Here is a 20,180-nt window from a genome sequence, read left to right as displayed (position 1 = left end):
GTATGTATGTATGTATCTAGTAAGCAAGGCAAAATTCAGCTTCAGCTAGTGCAAAAGTTGTGAGCTGTTCGATGTTAAAATCATCAACAGGACGTCTGAGTTTTAGAGCGATTTCCGGCTACAAAAGAACTTACTGAACAGTCATTTTTGCAGTAGTTTGACATATTGAATTGCCATTTTTGAAAAACAAGCGTTTTTGATAACAGCTGTGCAATTAATTTCAAAGCGGCAATTTGCCTGATTGTTGACTTACTTGGCAGAGCGGGACGAGGTCGGGGTCTGGGACGAGGCGGTGGTCGAGGGATGGGTCCTGAAATGCCAACAAAGCAAAATTTTAATTACTATCATAATCTTAGTGAAGGTTTCTGTGTTTATTTATTGACCTTTCAACTAGTTTTACCGGTTTTCTTCAGAACGTACGCTCAAATTAAAGACGAGCGGAACAGCTCCTCGCGGCCTTCTGATTTCAGTTCTTGTTTTCTGTATGAACGTTCCTCCCCGCGAGATAGATAAATAAGATAAATAGTTTTTTCTGACCAAAATCACAGCCAGAGGCTGAATTAGATTAATCATTACAATAACAAAATCTAATAAAAGGTAAGAAAAATATGAGAAAAATATACACTATACATATAACTATAAATTTAATCACAATTACTATATATAAATGTGGTCATAAGTCTCTTCGTCTTAGCCAGAGGGACATTAAAATTCCTCTTTCGTCTTAAATTGAATTCACGAATGTTACGAGGAGGCAAGAGCTCATGCAATTTATGGTCTGGGTTACGAGGATGTGAAGGATGATTGGCTGAGTACCCCAGCGGTTGCAAAGGTCCTCATATGCCACACATGACATTCCAATCCTAGTAGTACGCAGGATGTTTGTCCCATGAACCTAGTTTGACGGTTTTAGCTCCCAAGAGTCTCCTGTAGCTCAGTGGTAGAGCATCCAAACTAGTAATCGGAAGGTCTTAGGTTCGACTCCTGATAAGAGCACTCGGATTTTTTTTCCGAGAATGCCTGTGTCATTTACTCAATAATACATCATTCTCAGGTCCTCATAGTTACCCAAAATCATCATGGTCTCCCAGGCTCTCTCTCATGTTTTTGGAAAACGAAAGCATGAAGAACTTTTCCACAGTGAACTGAAGTTATCGTTTGTCGCTCTAACGTTTACTAATGGGGATCAAGTAATGGGTGGAAGAAACAAAAAAAATAAATACTGAGTTACGTTTTCACTTCTACTTGAATTTCCATAAGCCTTCCACTCAACTTACTTCTCCTAATAATGATGTACACGTCATTAGCCCAGGGTCCTCCCTTTCCATTTCTACATCTGTTTGATCGGCCATATCTGTTGAAGGTGCGGTGCGCCATGGGACCTGAGAAGCACTCGCTACCATTTTGTACACCAAATAGTCGGTATCCTCGTCTAGCAGCTAACAAGAAACAGCGCATGACAGCGTCCCTTCTTCCACGCAGGTTGCTGAGGATCCTTCCCATGGCTCTGTGCGATCTGTCCTTGAAGCATCCTTTGCGCTTGTACAGTCTACCAGTTGGGCGTGGTGGTGGGCGTGGTTTTGGCAACCCTGGGAAAAATTGATTGTCAAAAAATGTACCGCATCAATTGAAAAATATCATCATCTATTACTTTGGGAGTTTGTTTAATCAACAGCACTCAGTATGATGTCAACTCACAGATGACCAACACCCTGAGATTAACAGCTCAGAGCCTTTTACCAGAATTTTAACTTCAGGATGTTTTCTAGAAAGCACTTCAGGGATCTTCCACTCACAAATAAAAGGATTGGGTGATTGAAATTTAACATTCGAACATGACGCGTTTGGAGGACAAACCGTCATCATCAAGAAAGTATTTAGATGGAACCACTGTTTTATTAGAAAAATATTGTTTGAATACCATGGAAAACATGCGGCCGCATTCTTTTCAAGATATGTAAGTCGCACAAATTTGTTAACTTTTCTGTAAACGCCTCGGAACTTGACTATTTTGGTTTTGCAAAAGTTATTATAAAAACTGGTTGTACAATAAGTCAAATCACGTATTAAAATATGTCCTATTTTATCACCAACTTAAAAGACAGATAAATCACAAACCTGGCACAAAACATCTCTTTGCTCTTGCTGTTATCTGTCGCGCATTTAAGGCGACGTTGTAGACTTGAAGACATGAAATTCTCCCACGGAAATACCGACCATCACCTATTCTCACTCCCATTCGCGCGGGATAATTTGTAGCCAATCGTATTCTTCCGATTCGTTTCTTAGCAGCCAGTCGTCCACTGACGAACAACCTCGCCGTTCCGGTTGACTGATCATAAGTCGCTCCCACATATTGCCAGCGGCTTTGCTTGACAGTCTTGCTCGCCAAAGCAGCGGTGAAGTCACGTGTTCGGCGCTTTGTGAAGCGAACAAATAGAGTGCGGCGGCCAACCATCCAGAGATGGACACCCCATGCCTTAGGATGGTAGTTGAATATAGGTCCTGCTCGACCCTGATGATATACCCATGCTAGAATAGTAATGGATTTTCCAGTATCCAATCTTCCGTTATTAGGGAACTGGATAAAACTGTTTCGTTGTCCTAGGAACTCGTAGCTCGTTCCACGTCGTCCGTCGGGGCCTGGTGCTGGTCTAACATTAGACATGATGCCTGGTGGGTTCCTGCTAAAGCTGACGTCACGTGACTTGGTAAGAGTGTTCAACGGGTAAAGAGCAACCGCTCGAAGAGTTCCTTAAAACAAGGAATGAATTAAAAAATTAGCTATACAGTATATCTTAGTAGTAGTGACAGGTTCTTTGTCTCCCAGCATTCTGAGCTGGAGGTAAAGTTATGTGTGAGTGAGCAGACGCTGGCATAAAACGTGGACGAGTAATTAATTGCTTTAAAAGAAAAGTAAACTAGAAAACAACGACATTTAGGAGACATTTTCTCAACAAGGTCGTGGAATACATTGTATTTAACAATTAGAATTTTGAATTTTTCTCTGATTAACATGTCACTGAATGAAAAGGTTTTTGTTGATCATATTTTTAGTTTGAAGCTTAAACCTTGCGGATTGAACGACTTTTCCCTTCTCAATTTCGACATTGAATAGATCTTGAGTAGCGTAACCAATCAGATTATGGCATTCATGAAAGAATGCTCAGTGGCCGATTTATACCAACAGTGAACAGCCAACAACAGCCAATCAGCCAGTGAGATTCGCGTATTCGCAAATAGAAAACGGTGAATGTCTGATTATAGATTTTCCTTTGGAAAAACATATTTTATTGTTTGGCTTCTCCTACATGGTCGCCATGAAAACACTCTATAGTGACTACAACACTTGTGGGGGCTGTCAGTGCTGGTGTCAATGATGATAGTATGTGTGGCGTCAAAAAAACATCCAATGCAACCGAAAACCACACCAACAACGGTCAACAAAATGAAAGAACAAAAAATGATCTATTCATACCTGACGGTCTATGCGGCGATGGCGGCTTCCGTCCTCCTGAAAAAGAAACAAAGCAAAGTGAGCTTTCGGATATTTCTTTTGCCTCCCAACGATTATGTTTTCTCTGAAAAAAAAAATGTTGTTTAAGAAACAACAATTGACACAAAATGAATAAAAAAATTAAGGCATCTGAAATTATGACTAGCGCGAAAAATGTTTACTCTGACTTTTTAAATTCTCAATTTTTGGAATCCTTGATTTGTAATAGTTACTGTGGAAAGGCTTCTGTTACGGATAAGACAATGGGGACCCTCAGATTTGACTACGAGTACGAGATTGAGTGCGGGTACGACTTTTCAAATCTAGTAGGTGGCGTGGTTTGGATGACCGCTTCTCAAACTCATTAATAAGTCAAAAGCCAAAGACAAAGGAAACCATGCACCGTGACGTGTTTTGAAATAGGATGAAAAACTCCTCGTTTTTGTATCCTTAATTTCTCCTTCAAAATCAATTTGTTTGAGAAGTTATATCAAACACTCGTCACAGTGTTTCATTACAAAATCAAAAACCTCGAAGTTCGACAAAAATACTCCGCTACGCGTCGTATTTTCAACTCTCTTCTCGGTGTTTGATATGTGATGAAACACTGTGTCTCGTGTTTCATATATTAGTTGCCACACCAATCTTGTTTCTAGGGTCTCCTTATCTGCCGGTAAACAACGAAAAGGAGTGAGAGTTCTGGGGATTTGATTGATTTGAAATTTGAAAGACTTACTCGTACTCAATCTCGTATTCATACTCTGATCTGAAGGTCCCTACTATTTACGATGACACCGCATAAATGGAGAACAATAGTCATACACTTGGAAAGCTCATTCTTTACCTTTGCAAGCTTTGTTCTTGATAGCCCTTATTATAGAGTTGAGGTTTCGGAAATCGACCGTGAAAACGTGACCACGGTCAGTAGCCATCTGATTCAGCTGTGTCACGCTGTAGCCCCGCCCAACACCGATCGAGTAAATCTCAACATTGGCACGCTTTAGCGCTCTCGATGGTTTCAGCACGTGATCTTGAGATCGCCCGTCAGTCAACACAAGAAGGACCCTCTTTCGCTTAGTTCGACCGCGGAAGAGGTATCTCAGCACATCCCAAAGAGCCTTCCCTGTTTTGGTTCCCCCGCGCGGGTACCTTATGGATCCCACCGCCCTAAGTACTTGGTACTTGCTTCTGTAGCGATTGAATGGAAATGTTCGCCGAGGGGTGGAAGAGTAGACCTCTGCTGCGATGCGTGTATGACGAGGAGAGATCATAAATCCTCGGATGACGTTCTGGATGAATGACAGGCAGCGGCGGAAATTTGTTCGCCCGACGCTTCCAGAACCATCGATCAGGAAGGCAAGGTCAATTGTCGCTCTACACACTGAAAATATAGTGAATATGGTAGGTTTCCTAGTTGTTAGTAAGTTATCATAATGCAGAGACATTGTTCCCTCGTTCTTTAACATTAGCAGAATTTATATTGAAAGTCTACAAAAACGATAATTTCTTAAGAAGGAAAAGCGGCAACGAGGTTTTAGTAGACCGTGGAAGTGAAATAATGGTTTAAGATGAAGGAAGATAACAAACCATAACATCTTGGTTCTTTCAGTCTAAATTTGAACAAAAAAATTACGTTGAGCGGGGATCATTTGAATCTGAGGCAACAAGTACAGCGAATAGAAAAGCTTACTTAAAGTAAGGGGAATACCGTAAAGGTTTACCTAAATCGCGGAAAACAAGTTAAAAACAGGGGAAACTTAACTCCTGTAGTATTAACCCTACAAGTTTATTTGTAGTGCTTCCGAGAGATGTTTATTCTTACCTCGTCCTGGTCTGGGTCTAGGCCTAGGCACGGGCCTTGGCAATGGTCTCGGTCGTGGTCTGGGTCTAGGTCGTGGTCGTGGCCGTGGTCTAATTGGAGGCCTTGGGCGAGGACGTGTAGGCCCTAACAAAGAGTAATGTTTTAATGACGTTACTTAGACAAGATCTGCTAAAAGACCTTAGGAGAAGAGGGGAAGGGATACGATGTAAAGTGGATATTATCTCCCAGTAAAAGGGTTTAACGTGGCTAAGTAATGTGCCCAGTGATATCAAATAGAGTTCATGGGCCACTACACTAGCCTGGGAAGTCTAATAAATCTGGTTGGCCATGTAACTAAGGGCAGTTTCCACCTGTCAGAACTAGCCGGCCAGTTCAATCATTACGCAATCGGAAACGGCAGTTTATATGCCACATTTTTTGAATTGCTTCAAAATGGCACACACTACTCACAGAATGTGACATTTTGAAGAATTTGAAGAATTATCCCTTCAAATTGGTACACTCCACTTACAGACCGACCAGTCTGGCCGGCCAGTACGTTCTGACAAATGGTAGGCGCCCTACGAAAATGTGGTGGTTAAAATATACCTTGAAAGGCCACTTGAGAATTTTTTCCATGGGAAATAAAGTAGAAAAAACAATTGTTGTCAACTTACTTCTAAAGCACCTCTGTTTCTTGGAATTGATCTTCCAGCGAGTCAAGGCGCCATTGTACACCTGCATACAGGAAATCCGTCCTCTGAAATATCTTCCGTCGCCGATACGAGCTCCCATTCTCACGGGGTAGTTTGTCGCCAACCGAATTCGTCCAATGTGAGTTCGCGCCACAAACCTCGAGTTCACGAACAATTTCGCAACGCCAGTTCTGAATCTGTATGTTGCGCCGACAAACTGCCATCTTCGCGGCAAGACTGTCCTACTGACAACCGCTTTGGTGAAGCGGCGCCCTCTTCGACGAGTAAACCGTACAAACAATGTTCGCGGAGAAGTCATCCAGAAGTGTACTCCCCAGCCGTTCGGCATGTAGTTGAAGATTGGTCCAGCGTTGCCTTCATGGTAGATCCAAGCCAAGAGGGTGATGGACAGCTTAGTGTCCAGGCCACCGCGGTTGGGGAAGAGGATGTAGCTGTTGCTTCTTCCATAGAACTGGTACGCACCGTCACGTGTGCCGTCTGGTCCTTTGGCGGGGCGGACATAGCCGAGAATTCCGCCGGCATTGCGACGAAGACTTATATCCTTGCCTTTTGTAGCACCATTGAGAGGGAAAATCGCCACAGCTCGAGTTTTAACTGTGAAGTGCGAATAAAGCAGTCATGAACATAATCATTAGAATTTAGTTCTTAAATGTTCATTGCAGTTCATGTAAATTTATTTTAAACACTAGCCTTGACTATTCTTATAGGTAGTTATCGATTTTTCGCTATTCCAGTTACCTTGTTGTTCGACAATGCATTAGTATGGTAAGATACAAATGGATGAAATTGAATGTATTTTGTCTGTGAGCGGGTCATCAAATCAAAGGAAGTATTCAGTTTAGGGAAGTGGTCAAGACTACTATACCCAAACAGGACACATCAAACCACAACATAGATGGTCGTCTCTTTCTCAACCTTAAAAGATGATGCCTTTATTACATAGCTAACCCTCTATCCAACAGTAAAAACAAAAAAACAACAATTTTGTCGGTAATATTCATGAGATGGTCTCTTCAATAAACCCCCTACCCCAGACAAGGTGAGTCCTCTTCGAACAAACTTGTTTTGACCAGTTCCTTTATTGGACAGGACATGTGATCGTTATTCGGTTGTTTGCGCACAACACTTTAAGTTTTAACTGATTATCAAATGGTGTAACCTGTCTTCGGGAAAGTTAAAATGCGTTGTTCAAGGAGGGTTATCCTGATAGAAAGACGAAAGTAAAACCTTTCGTCTTTACAAATTAAAAATATGGAATTATGTCCAGCTAAAGAAAAAAACAAAACAAAACAAACAAACAAAACGAAACAATAATAAAAACGACCATGAAGCAACATAACCAACCTTTCGGCCTGTAAGGTGGTTTGACGGGCCCCACCGGTGGTACTGGTCTTGGTCTCGGTTTTACAGGGCCTAAAAATTGCAGCGACAGCAACAAAAATATAAATAGAAGAAAGATCCTCGCAGCTAGTACGCAACTCAAACAATTGCGAAAAGAAAGCCTGAAAAAATTTCAGGCTTGAACGGGATTCGAACCTATGACGTCTGCGATGCTGGTGCAGTGCTCTACCAATTGAGCTATCAGACCAAGCTATAAAGCCAGCTCCCAGTTGGCCTGATAGCTCATGCAGTTGGTGGAGCACTGCACTGGCATCGAAGGGGTCATGGGTTCGAATCCTGTTCAAGCCTATTTTTTTTCAGGCTTTCTTTTCGCAACTGCTTAAGTTGCATACTAACTGCGCGGAACTTTCTTCTATTTAGTCTTTTATCCGAAGTTCACAAATATATGTTTCATACATTCACATTCAACAAACATATAATTAGTAAGATACGATAACACAGGCTGAAGGCAGACTGAAAACGAATTATTGACCAGGCCTAGCTTGACCAAAATTGTAATTTTCATCTAAACGACTAAATATATATATTTTTTTAAACCGACATTTTCAATTAGGGGAAGAAAGTTATCACATTGCCCTTCATGGGCTTGTAAAACAAACTTTGCAAGTAATGACAAAGGAAAAAAATATAAAGGGGAAAACGTTTAGGCACATTACCTGGTCTGAAGCACCTCTTCTGACGAACCAGAATCTGATTCTTATTCAGCGCTTGATTGTAAACTTGCATGCATGAGATTCTTCCTCGGAAATATCTTCGGTCCCCGATGCGAGCTCCCATTCGTACAGGGTAGTTAGTCGCCAGCCTTATTCGTCCAATACGTTTGCGCGCCACAAACCTCGAGTTCACAAACAAACGCGCCACGCCGGTCCTGTAGCTGTACGTTGCACCAACAAATTGCCATTTTCGAGGACGTACGCTTCGACTGGAAACAGCAGCTGTAAAACGTCTTCTTCCTCGACGCGTAAACCGTGCAAACAGCGTCCTAGGAGTGACCATCCAGAAATGGACGCCCCAGCCGTTCGGCATATAGTTGAATATTGGACCCGCTCGACCAATGTGGTAGATCCACGCCAGCAAAGTTATTGATCGCCTGGTGTCAATTTTTTCTCGGTTGGGAAACTGGATATAGCTGTTGCTGCGACCATAGAACTCAATGGAGCCGCCGGGAGAGTTGTCGGGGCCTGGGGCATATCTCACTCGGCCCAGGCTTCCACGGGGATTCCTCGAAAAGCTGATATCCCTTGCTTGCGTATAACGGTTGAGCGGGTAGACAGCCATGGCTCGCCTTATAGCTAAATAGAAATATTTCGTAAAACACAGTTAAATTGAAACATATCGATGTTACGGCAAATCTTACATATATAATTTTGTTGAAAATAGAACCATTGACTCAGTATGATACAGGTACTAGTAAGAAACACATCCTTTAAAGGCATTGCAATCAGCAATTAAGGGATCTAAGAATAGGGCTTAGTGTTCCTTATTTCTTAGCCTAGTACAACACTGATCATAGCTCAAAGAATAGATTGTAGACTGCTTTTCCCCTTGGTCACGTGACCACCTCGATTGTTCTTGGGAACATGACATTTCATTCACGACCCCAACTCCAATTATGTTTAAAAAACGAGCAGGAGTGTTTCATCGGGTTTAAAACCCGATAAAACACGTGCTGCGAGTTTTTTGAACGGCTCCAAAAACATTCCTGGAAAGGCGTGTGTCAATAGTTCATAACAATAGGCCATTTCCGAGTTGCTTTGAACCTCATTATGAAAGGGAGGCTACGTGCAAAGTTTTTGTTATGAAAATAAGTTTTCACTCATATGCAAATAAAACTAATTTTCATATGAAAAGTTTTGCACCTGGCCTCGCTTTCATAGCGAGGCTCAAAGCAGCTCGGAAATGGCCTATTATGCTCTTGTGAACGTTGGAAATTAGCATAAGAGAAAAACACCGCATACTAATGAGGAGTGTTTTATCAGCTGATAAAACACCGCATACTAATAAGGAGGAGGTTTATCGATATAAAGTGACTGCACGTGATGTGTTATCGACCATTTGATAGGTCAATGGGCTTACGAATTATCAATAAGTTTTGAATGAAAACGCATACATTCCAGACATTTACAAAAGTTTGCCTAATCCCTAGTAAGGTTCTTTGTCGGATTTCGACGCCATTAACAATATTCGCGTTAAGTTATAATGGTTTTAACCGAAACGTTCCAAGTTTTATTCGAGGACAACCGAAACAAATTATGGCATTTTGTGACGCTTATGATATTCGGTAGACTTACCTACTGGTTTCGATGGAGGTACTGGTCTCGGAGGTCGAGGTTTAACGGCTAAGGGAAAAACAAGAGCACATGTGTGAAAAGATGAACGTTGTGATGGACAACAAAAGGGCCGTTGGGAGAAAATGAGCAACAAAAACAAAACAAAACAAACAAATACCTAGAAAAGCGACTCCAGAATAAGAATATATAATCAGTGATCTTTAAAGTGTAGGTTCCTTTTTTTGCAAGGTAATAACAACGCAATCCCGGACAGACAATAAAGCAAGAAGTTTGTAAAAAGAAAACTACAGAACCTCCAAATCAAAAAGTGCATTGCATGTAGACAAATTTCAAAAGCTAAAACACAATGCAGACGCGGAAAAATGATACAACGGAGACGTTTATTCTTCTAATAATTACGAAAGGTTTTTACCTCTACAAGCCTTTCGTTTAATGAGCCTGACAGCTGATGCCAAGTTTCTGAAGTCGGCAGTAAACACATCTCGTCTACTAGCTGACATCTGCAGAAGTTGTCTCATGCTATATTTCTTTCCGACACCAAATGAGAGTATTTTAATGCCGCGCCGCCTAAGACGCTGCGCCGGTCGCGCCACGTTGTCATAAGACCGACCATCGGTCAGAATGATTACCACCTTGTTTCGTCGCCTGCTGTAACGTAGAACGTTCTGATAAGTGTACGATACTGCGTATCCTGTTTTGGTTCCTCCGCCTGTGTACCGTATGCGGCCAATTGCTCGTAAAAGGGAGGGTCGGTTGGTATAACGATTAAAACCGAATATCTTCGACGCACGCGACGAGTACACGACGACAGCGAATCGGGTGTAGCTTCTCGAAATGGTGAACACGCGCGCCATATTTTGGACAAAAGCCAAACAACGGCGGAAGTTCCGAAGTCCAACACTACCAGAAGCGTCGATGATGAAAGCGAGATCAATCCTGCCACGACAAACTACAAGAAAATAAAAAAAGTTACAAGATATAGGATGTTTGTATATTTTTTCTGTAATCCTCCAACATACTGAAGGATTTTAGTAACAAGACGAGCCACAACAAGATTTAATCCGTCCTTCTCGCATTAACAAAAATAGGGGAAAAGAAAATGAAACCAAAAGTAGACAATTGTCATCAGTTAGAAGAGAGGAAGAAATGCAGAAATACACCATTTTAATAACACTCACGAAACAAAATTAACAAACTTAAAGGGAAATACCTTTTCCACCAGGGTAGGGACGGATGGGGGGCCTTGGTCTCGGTCCGGGTCTGGGTCTAGGTCGTGGAACTAAATAAAAAACGAAGGTATTAGTAACAATGATTTGGAACACGGGATTATGAACAACAAACCTTGCTTGACTTCATGCATAAGAGAAATGCAAAACAGTTTTTGCAAAGAGAGTCTTTGAAAGAGTGAAACCACTTAATTCCAAAAGTAAGTAATACCTCTCTTAAAACACCTCGTTCGACGCGCGATGATCTGTCCGGCAGACAAAGCTTTCTTGTACACCTGCATACAGGAGATACTACCGCGGAAGTACCTTCCATCTCCAACCCTGGCACCCATTCTCACGGGATAGTTTGTGGCCAGTCTGATACGACCTATTTGTTGCGAGGCAACGAATCTATTTCTTACAAACAACCTGGCAATACCACTTCGGTAATCATACGTTGCCCCAACATACTCCCAAGTCCTATAGCGAACCGTGCGACTGGACACCGCGCGTGTAAAACGGCGTCCTCGTCGACGCGTAAAGCGTGCAAACAGCGTTCGTGGAGCCACCATCCAGAAGTGCACGCCCCAGCCGTTCGGCATGTAATTGAAGATGGGACCCGCTCGTCCTTGGTGTTTAACCCACGCCAAGAGGGTGATAGATAACCTGGTATCCAGTCTACCGCGGTTAGGGAACTGGATGTAGCTGTTGGAGCGGCCGTAAAATGTCGTTGCCGTCCCTCGCACGCCGTCTGGACCAGTCGTGTACCGGACGTAGACGCGTCTGCCTGGCAGGTTTCCATTGATACTGACGTCTCTGCCTCGTGTAGAGGAACTGAGTGGGTACACTGCGCCTGCGCGGCCAACGGCTGTTTTGATAAAATGAAATTTAGTTGAAGCCTTGAAGGATTGTGGAACATGTGATACATTTATTTAATGTAAACAACAAGCCATATCGATTTCACGACTTTTTACTCAGCATTCAATAAGAGACATGAAGGTGAACTAAAGTCGCACTACTTCCACAAATGTCAACACGACAAGAACCCGAGGACCTGACCAATGACACTTAAAAGTCACCTAAGTCCATAAAACAAAAATGATAAATGTAATCAGTTTGAATAACAGAGGAACCGGTTATAGCAAAATAAATTGAGAAACATGCACTGGCATGCATACCTGCAGGTTTTCCAGGCTTTGTAGGTTTTGTTGGCTTGACAACTACAAAAGGAAAAACATTAACATATTTGTTTGCTTAATAACCACGACTAAAAATCATAATATTTCGTATCTCTTCTGGGACGTTTTGCAATATCAAGTTTTGTAATGGATGCGGTTTTTCCGACTACCAATATTCTTCTAATTTTGTGAAACACATTCACGCTTTTTATTTTCGCTTTCGTTTCCAACATGTTCTGGTGGTTTATTCCATCTTATTACTCATTGATTAGTAATAATCAATGACTAGAGCGGTTTTTAATTGATTGTCGAAAGTAATTTCGCGTTTGCTTTGGTTTTGCATTACTACGCTCAGTGATTGGTTAACAAAACTCGCGCCACTTTCTCAACCAATGGGAATCCCAACCAAAACCAATCGTGTTTTCGCCGCACGCGTTTTCCCGCGCTTGGCGCCAGTTGCATGATTTCTGATTGGCTCATTCTGTTGTTTACATCTGTTGTGATTGGCCAGAGTAATTACTTTGGTTTTGATTTAACGACACTCAATTGGAAACCACTCCGATAAGCTGATTACTCGTTTATTACCCATCTTTTACTCATTGATGTCATTGATCACCATTTAGTTATGCTGGTTTATCTCTGGAATATCCTTTATTGCTCACCTTTACAAGCCTTCTGCTTGACAGCTCTGACCACGGAGCCAAGGTTACGGAAGTCCGCTGTGAACACATTTCGTCGATTACCCGACATCTGCAACAACTGCCCCATACTGTACCTCTTTCCAATACCCACCGAGAATATCTTCACTCCGCGTCTGCGCAGACTCTGGGAAGGACGCTGTACATTATCTTGTGATCGACCATCGGTCATCACAATCAGAACCTTTGACCGGCTTCTGCTGGAGCGATAGAAGAAACGGGAGTAGGCGAAAGAGAGAGCCCGGCCTGTTCTGGTGCCTCTTCTAGGATATCTGATTCTGTCAATGGTTCGCAGTATACTATTGACTCCGCGGTTCTGATTGAATCTGAGTATAAGCTGCGACCGTGTAGAGAAGAGTACAATGCCGATGCGTACGTAACGTCTTGATATGGTGAATGAACGAACCATGTTTTTGACAAAGCGTAGGCAACGCTTAAAGTTGCCTTTACCGTATGCCTCTATGCTACCTGAGCCGTCGATGAGGAAGACCATGTCAAGGCTTGCACGACAAACTGAAAGGAAATGTAATCATTGCTAATCAACGGTTAAAATGGTTTTATAGCGTTAAATTTAACATAATTTGTGACAGCCTAAATCAATGCCACACAAATCACTCCCCTTACTCGTACACGGCCTCTTTTTCGATGATTTTGGATATTTATTTGATTTCCTGATAAATAGAGACTAGCCATAGAAAAAAGTGAGGCAAGGGTGCGGAGCGAATTAGGAAGGGACGATGGAAAAGTTACACCCGGTAGATTTCGTTTCTAACGCAGCTGACCAAAATCATCTAAATATCATGAACATCATCTCAAAAGAATGAGTTCTTGTCAGAATTACTCTATCGGCACACCAACTGAAGAAAGTACTACAGATTTCGACGAGTTTAAACAACTGTAATTTTTTTTAGTGTTTTACAGTACGAGAACTCCTCATAATTTGTCTCGCAATTTTCCTCTTTTAGTGACTTCCTATTGACGCATGCATCAAGCGTCTTTTGTCCTTTGCAGTCTACTTTGCGAAGCCAGTTGCACAAAAAGTTACTATGACAAGCTTTTTTTTTTCAACTGTAACGTGACATACTTAACCTCGACTTGATTTTTCTCCAACGTCGTCCAAACGTTTGCCAATCAACAAGCGAAAAACGCAGAAAACTCCATTCAAACACTTGCTACTCAGACTATGTCAAATAATGCGATATTTGATGTTTCTATGTATCACGATTAAGACATTGAGAGTGTGAGTTCGAATCTGCGTAGAAATTCCTACCTTTACCACCTGGCCTGATTGGTGGACGTGGAGGTCTCGGCCCAGGCCGTGGTCGTGGTCCAGGACGTGGAGGTCGAATTACTTAAAAAGAAAGCAAATGGTTTGAAATAAAAGTAGATACAGCAGAGTAAACGTAATCAAACAGCTAGTTCATTTACAAATCATCAGCAATTAAAGTCACTTGATTCTGAATCGCAGGTAGACACAAGTGAACTTCCTTAGATCGAACCTATTTTTGAAGCGAAAAATATGTGTGTTAGTTAAGTTTTGGTCCCAGTTGTTGAAAACGCGGATAACGTTATCCCCTGGATAAATCACTTTCCAGTGGATAAAATGTACTCCAACTAAAACAGTTTATCCGCTTGATAAAGTTTTCTACTATTTGAAGAATTAAGGTCTTGTTGTTTAACCATTTATTCAGAAAAGCTTCCTTTAACCGGCTTTAAAAAAGTACGTTTCAGTGAAGGTTATAGCGGAGAGATACTTTAACGTTTTAAGTACGGTCGTTTATTGGTAATTCTTGTCAAGTTCGTTTCAAACCGTTTTGGGTTGTTCTTTTCTTTGTAATATAATGACTTTGTTACGCCTTACTTGTACTTTAGTCTCACCTCTCCTGAAGCATCTCTTCTTGCGTGCATTTATCTGTTTTGCTGTAAGCGCCATGGGATAAACCTGCATACACGAGATGCGACCTCTGAAGTAACGCTTATCACCAATACGTGCTCCCATTCTCGCGGGGTAATTAGTAGCCAATCGGATTCTGCCAACATACTTTCGGGTCACGAATCGATTTTGAACGAACAGCTTAGCCTGTCCTGATTTGTGATTGTACGTTGCAGCAACAAGCTGCCATCGGCGAGGTTGGACCCTCCTGCTTAATACCGCTTTGGTGAAACGACGTCCTCTACGACGTGTGAACCGCACGAAAAGCATTCGGGGCGAAATCATCCAGAAGTGTACCCCCCAACCGTTCGGCATGTAGTTGAAGATGGGCCCGGCACGTCCTTCGTGGTAGATCCAAGCCATCAGAGTTATGGATCGTTTTGTGTCGATCTTTCCGCGGTTGGGGAACTGGATGAAGCTGTTTGATCGACCGAAGAACTGGTACGAGCCATCACGTGTTCCGTCTGGTCCGGGCGCGGTTCTCACGTTACCCAATATACCTGTCGGGTTTCTACTGAGGCTGATATCACGCCCTTTTACTCCGCCGTTTAAGGGGTAGATCGCCACGGCACGCACTGCGCCTGATAAGAGAAGACGAATATTCAATACAATTGTTAGTTCGTTTTTTCTTTGTTTGCAATTTGGTGTGGTGCTACAGCAAGGTATACTGGAGATTTGATTGGACGTTAGGCAAGCTATTTCTCCCTCTCCCCTCACCTAAACTGAGTTGTTGTAATGCTACAGGGATTTGTCCTGACGTGCGAAAAGCATGATGCGGACGATTTGTTTGGTACACAAGGATCTCTTGAGCTTATTCCCTATTCTTAATATCATCCAACAAATGTCTCAGGACTGAAAAGATAAACAAAGTTACATTTCGGCCTTAGGTGTCCTGTACGGCCCCGTTTGTAAAGCCTGAAGTAGCTAGGAGTATTACTGCTTCCCCTCCGTCCCCAGTTGGGTTCTTAGTCTGCAGAAGGGTTACTTCAGAATTCTGTCGCCGGTATCCTTTTTGAACTGGACAGAGCGAGGAAATGTGCGGTAATTAAAGCTTCTTCGCTAAGTAAATAATACGACCTTGTTATGAACATTTTAACCTCGAACCACCGATCCTCCTATCGGCCGTGGACAAACTAACAACCACACCACTGCACCTCAGCTAAAGATTGAAAGAAAGACACCGTTTTACAGAAATAACAGGGCCTTTTACTTAGTCTCAGTCCCCTACTTTCAATTCTGGTACCATACCATAAACTGTGATGCTTACGTGGTGGGCGTGGCTTGACAGGACCAATAGGCTTCACTGGTTTAGCTCCTGGCTCTAAAATTCGGAAGAATAGAAAGTTTTGAGTGACTTCTAAGTACATCATCATGGCAAAATGGTATTTATTACCATGATGTATTTCTTTTAACAAGCGCTCTATGAGGGCATTTTAAATTTCGTACTTTTGATTTTTCAACGTAAATAAAATAGATTAATTTGTGGATAATTTGTTGTCCATGGTGGCAGAAGTGGAGCAACTGTAACCTTCTCTGGCCTCGTCCATTATGTCTAACTTTTTGAACTGATAATGATTGACAGGGCACTTATTTAAGGGAGATCGAAGAAATGCTGTATACCAACATTTCAATTGTATTAATAACCAAAAACGTGTCCTTTTCAAGAAAAAAGTTTTTTTGGAGAACCCTGGAATAGAACAGCCAAAGTCACATTTGCGGGGGAAAAAAAAAATTCAATTTTATTAAAACTCATTACACTAGTGCTGTCACTCACCTAAGCAAATGCGACTCACGATTTTACGAGCGGCGGTTTTCAAAGTCGCAAATTTAGAGGTGAACACATGCCTTGGAGTACCAGCAATCTTGCCCAACTGACGTCGGCTATACTTGAGACCCATTCCGAGCGCATATATAGAGACACCCGTGCGTCGAAGCCTTCTGGCTGGAACAATGACGTCATCGTATGAGATACCATCTGTTAGGACGACTAATACCTTCTTTCGTCCGTGGTGGGGGTAAGGCCTGAACAAATACCGCGTTGCTCGTCTTATAGCCAAACCGATTCGGGTTCCGCCATTGATATACGGGATCTTTTGAACAGCGTTCATGACGCCACGTCGCGAGTAGTAAGTGTTAAACTGAAACACTGGTTCAGGTCTGCTGGCGAAAACAACCACGCCTATGTGAGTGCCATGCCTGGAAATAACAAAGCTTCCAGCCACTTCCTTGACGAAGTCTTTGACGCGTTGGTAGTTGCCCTTGCCGTACATCTCGATGCTGCCAGATGCGTCGACAAGGAAGCCCAAGTCAACTTTTGCTTTGCACACTGAAAAATTAAAGGGAAAGAATAGCTATGTAAGCTGTATTCGATTTGTCGCGAACATGGGAAGACAAAGAAATTGATTGCCCGATGGACGTCCCATGACCGGGAGACTCAGAGACATAAGTCAGTTTTCCTAGGTTCATTTTTACACACAACATAACTGTCTCTGTAAGTCCAAAACAATTGTAAACTTGGTGGGAAATGACTCGTTGAACATCAAATCGGTCCTCAAAGAGAGCAATATTAGGACGTCATAAGTCAGAAAGATGCAATTTATTAGTCAGAGCAGTGACACAGGCACACTCGTTGAAAATCAAAGTTCTCGAAACACTCAGGAGACCAATCACCTTCCGCGTTTAATTGTCTGGATGCTCTACCATTGAGTAAAAGGAGACTGACTCATGGGAGCTAAGCAAGTGTTAGTCAGTTGGCAAATGCCTTTGAAATGCTAAACGACAACAACAACAACAGCAACAACAATGTTCTTGCCTAAACGTAGCAATCACAACCTAAGGGAAACGTGGTGCGACATGTTCAAACAAGAAGCCCAACATCTCCTGAAACATTGACACTTAATTGCAGTAAGGGGGGTTAGTTTCTAAAGAAACTGTGGTGCTGCGTCAGTGGGGGAGTGTAAACGAATATTTGGTTTAATCAACAGAGTTGACAAGGTAACTTGGCCACCGTGAAGAGATTCAAAAGCTGACGTTTCGAGTGTTAGCCCTTCGGCCAAAGCGAATCGAAGGGCTAACGATAGAAAACGACAGCTCTCTAATCTCTTTACGGTGGCCAGATTACCTTGTCAACACAGTTGATAAAACCAATTATTAAAAACGGGATCATTGTATAATGCAATTCGAGGGATTTGATTGGCTGCGCGGCCATGGTAAATGAGCCATTATACCATGGCCAAGAAAATGGTGGCCATTAAATTGTCTGCTGGTTCTTCTCTCACAGCGAAATCAGTTAGATCTAGCAATATTTCTTAATTGTTTTTAATAAAACAAAAATTCCACTTGTGCTTGTTGGATATGAGATGATTATAGCCAACTCGCCGCTACGCACCTCGTTGGCTATCTATCATCTCATATCCAACGCGCGCTCGTGGAATAATTGTTAAATATTCGTGATACTTACTTGGTTTGCCAGGTTGAACTGGTACCCCTCCTGGAATTATTGGGCGACCGGGTCGTGGACCTATGAAATGACAAAAATATTACAAAATGACATTGAAACATATGTGTATCCTTTCTTAAACTTTCATGGCTAACAATTACTCCAGAAACAAAGTGCAGAAAATGTTCTGATTTAATGAAAAAAAATTAACCTTTCAAGAAGCATCTCTTCTGACGAGCAGCAATCTGCCTGGAATCCAAGGCCACGCCGTAAACCTGCATACAAGAAATCCTTCCACGGAAGAACCGGCTGTCACCAATCCTTGCTCCCATCCTGACTGGATAATTCGTTGCCAACCTCATCCTTCCAATGCGCTTTCTCGCTACCAATCTGTTATTCACATACAGTTTTGCCAAGCCAGTCGGCGCGCTGTATGTTGCACCAACGTATTGCCATGTCCTGGGCCGAATACCACGGTACTGAACATGCGGAGTGAAACGGCGTCTTTGTCGACGCGTGAACCTTGCAAACAGCGTTCTAGGAGATACCATCCAGAAGTGTACTCCCCAGCCGTTCGGCATGTAGTTGAAGATGGGACCCGCGTGTCCCTCGTGGTAAATCCACGCCAAGAGGGTGATGGATCGCCTTGTGTCTAGTCTACCAGTATTAGGGAACTGTATGAAGCTGTTTGGTTTTCCGAAGAACTGTGTCGCAGTGTTTGGTCTTCCATCAGGGCCTTTGGCTGGTCTGACATAGCCAAGTGTTCCGGATGGGTTGGAGAAGACGCTGATGTCTCTTCCCTTTGTTCGATAGGACAGCGGGTAAATTGCCATGGAACGTAAATTACCTTAACAAATGAAAATTCCTCTAATCACAACACAATTCTTTATAATTACAAAAGCATTCAACGTTTTTCTGGTTTAGATTGATAATTTAGATCACGCCAAATCTCTTATTAATTCAAAGGTAAAATGGCTGTCATTTTACAAGGCCATTGTCGAATCACCCTATTCATTTAAAGCACTCATGAGCGGCAGACCGACATTACTCTTAAAAGGTGTTGATGTAAATTACAAACGCGATCTCTAAAATTTACTCCAGCAGTTTACTCCAGCCGCTGCTTGACACGCTAGCCGACGCAGTGAAATGCACTCACACGGTAAGCTAATTGAGCTTCAGAGACTTGTTGGATTATCACTCTTGTAGAATAGAGGTAACATAACGTCTTTGGTAATGAATGAACGTAATATTTCCTTTCGTAGTAGATACAAGTCGCTAATACCATGCTTGTTGAGGATGGGCTTTAAGGTTTGAGAGATGGCTTCAAAAATGCATTAATAATTCATAAGCCCATTGACCTATCAAATGGTCGATAAAACATCACGTGCAGTGGTTTTATACCTGATAAAACCTCCTCCTTATTAGTATGCGATGTATATTAATAATGTTTTTCTCGTATGCTAATTTCCAACGTTCACAAAAGCATCATTGTTGTGAACTCTCCTGACACACGCTTTTCCAGGAATGTTTTTGAAGCCGTTCAAAAAACTCGCAGCACGTGTTTTACCAAGTCTAAAACGGTTTTAAATCCCGATAAAACACTGCTGCTCGTGTTATAAACGCTACTTTATTGACAATAAGTTGGAAGACGGTTACTCACGTGATGGACGTCCTGGTTTAGTGGGTTTGGTAGCACCTTTACGAAAACAAAAATAAGTAATTCATTTTTAGATACGAGTTACTTCTCATCATTTGTAATACAGTCAAACCTCTTTATTACGGACACCAAGGGAACAGGAATAAGTGTCCGTATTATAGAGGTGTCCGTTTTAGAGAGGTAGGTTTTATATGGATTTCGGTCTGTCAGGGACCAAGTGAACTATCTGTTATAGAGAAGTGTCCGTATTATAGAGGTGTCCGTAAGGAGAGGTTCTACTGTATCTGCTTATGGGGAACTCTGTCGTCTCACAGGCACTTGGATCGCCACTTAACCTTCTTAGTCTAATACATTCTTTTGATCGC

General features: G+C 42.2%; 1 protein-coding gene across 1 annotated transcript in view; it reads right to left on the bottom strand.

Annotated features, from left to right (window-relative positions):
- LOC146476450 (uncharacterized) overlaps positions 1-20,180 on the bottom strand; it is a 118,180-nt gene that overhangs the window by 29,088 nt on the left and 68,912 nt on the right. The window contains exons 63-84 of the mRNA XM_085114310.1: positions 19,819-19,854; positions 18,370-19,005; positions 18,180-18,239; positions 16,494-17,045; positions 15,987-16,040; positions 14,665-15,300; positions 14,057-14,137; positions 12,751-13,299; positions 12,089-12,130; positions 11,143-11,778; positions 10,916-10,984; positions 10,118-10,654; positions 9,706-9,753; positions 8,071-8,706; positions 7,358-7,426; positions 5,975-6,607; positions 5,319-5,441; positions 4,341-4,877; positions 3,479-3,514; positions 2,119-2,754; positions 1,278-1,589; positions 254-310 (exon numbers count right to left, since the gene is read on the bottom strand). Of these exons, the coding sequence (XP_084970436.1) occupies positions 254-310; positions 1,278-1,589; positions 2,119-2,754; positions 3,479-3,514; positions 4,341-4,877; positions 5,319-5,441; positions 5,975-6,607; positions 7,358-7,426; positions 8,071-8,706; positions 9,706-9,753; positions 10,118-10,654; positions 10,916-10,984; positions 11,143-11,778; positions 12,089-12,130; positions 12,751-13,299; positions 14,057-14,137; positions 14,665-15,300; positions 15,987-16,040; positions 16,494-17,045; positions 18,180-18,239; positions 18,370-19,005; positions 19,819-19,854 (6,975 nt within the window). The remainder of the gene's footprint in view (positions 1-253; positions 311-1,277; positions 1,590-2,118; positions 2,755-3,478; positions 3,515-4,340; positions 4,878-5,318; positions 5,442-5,974; positions 6,608-7,357; positions 7,427-8,070; positions 8,707-9,705; positions 9,754-10,117; positions 10,655-10,915; positions 10,985-11,142; positions 11,779-12,088; positions 12,131-12,750; positions 13,300-14,056; positions 14,138-14,664; positions 15,301-15,986; positions 16,041-16,493; positions 17,046-18,179; positions 18,240-18,369; positions 19,006-19,818; positions 19,855-20,180) is intronic.

Source organism: Pavona decussata, unplaced genomic scaffold, assembly GCF_977016875.1.
Source record: "Pavona decussata unplaced genomic scaffold, jaPavDecu1.1 SCAFFOLD_76, whole genome shotgun sequence".
NCBI classification, from domain to species: Eukaryota; Metazoa; Cnidaria; class Anthozoa; order Scleractinia; family Agariciidae; genus Pavona; species Pavona decussata.
This window is presented reverse-complemented; position numbering and strand designations above follow the sequence as displayed.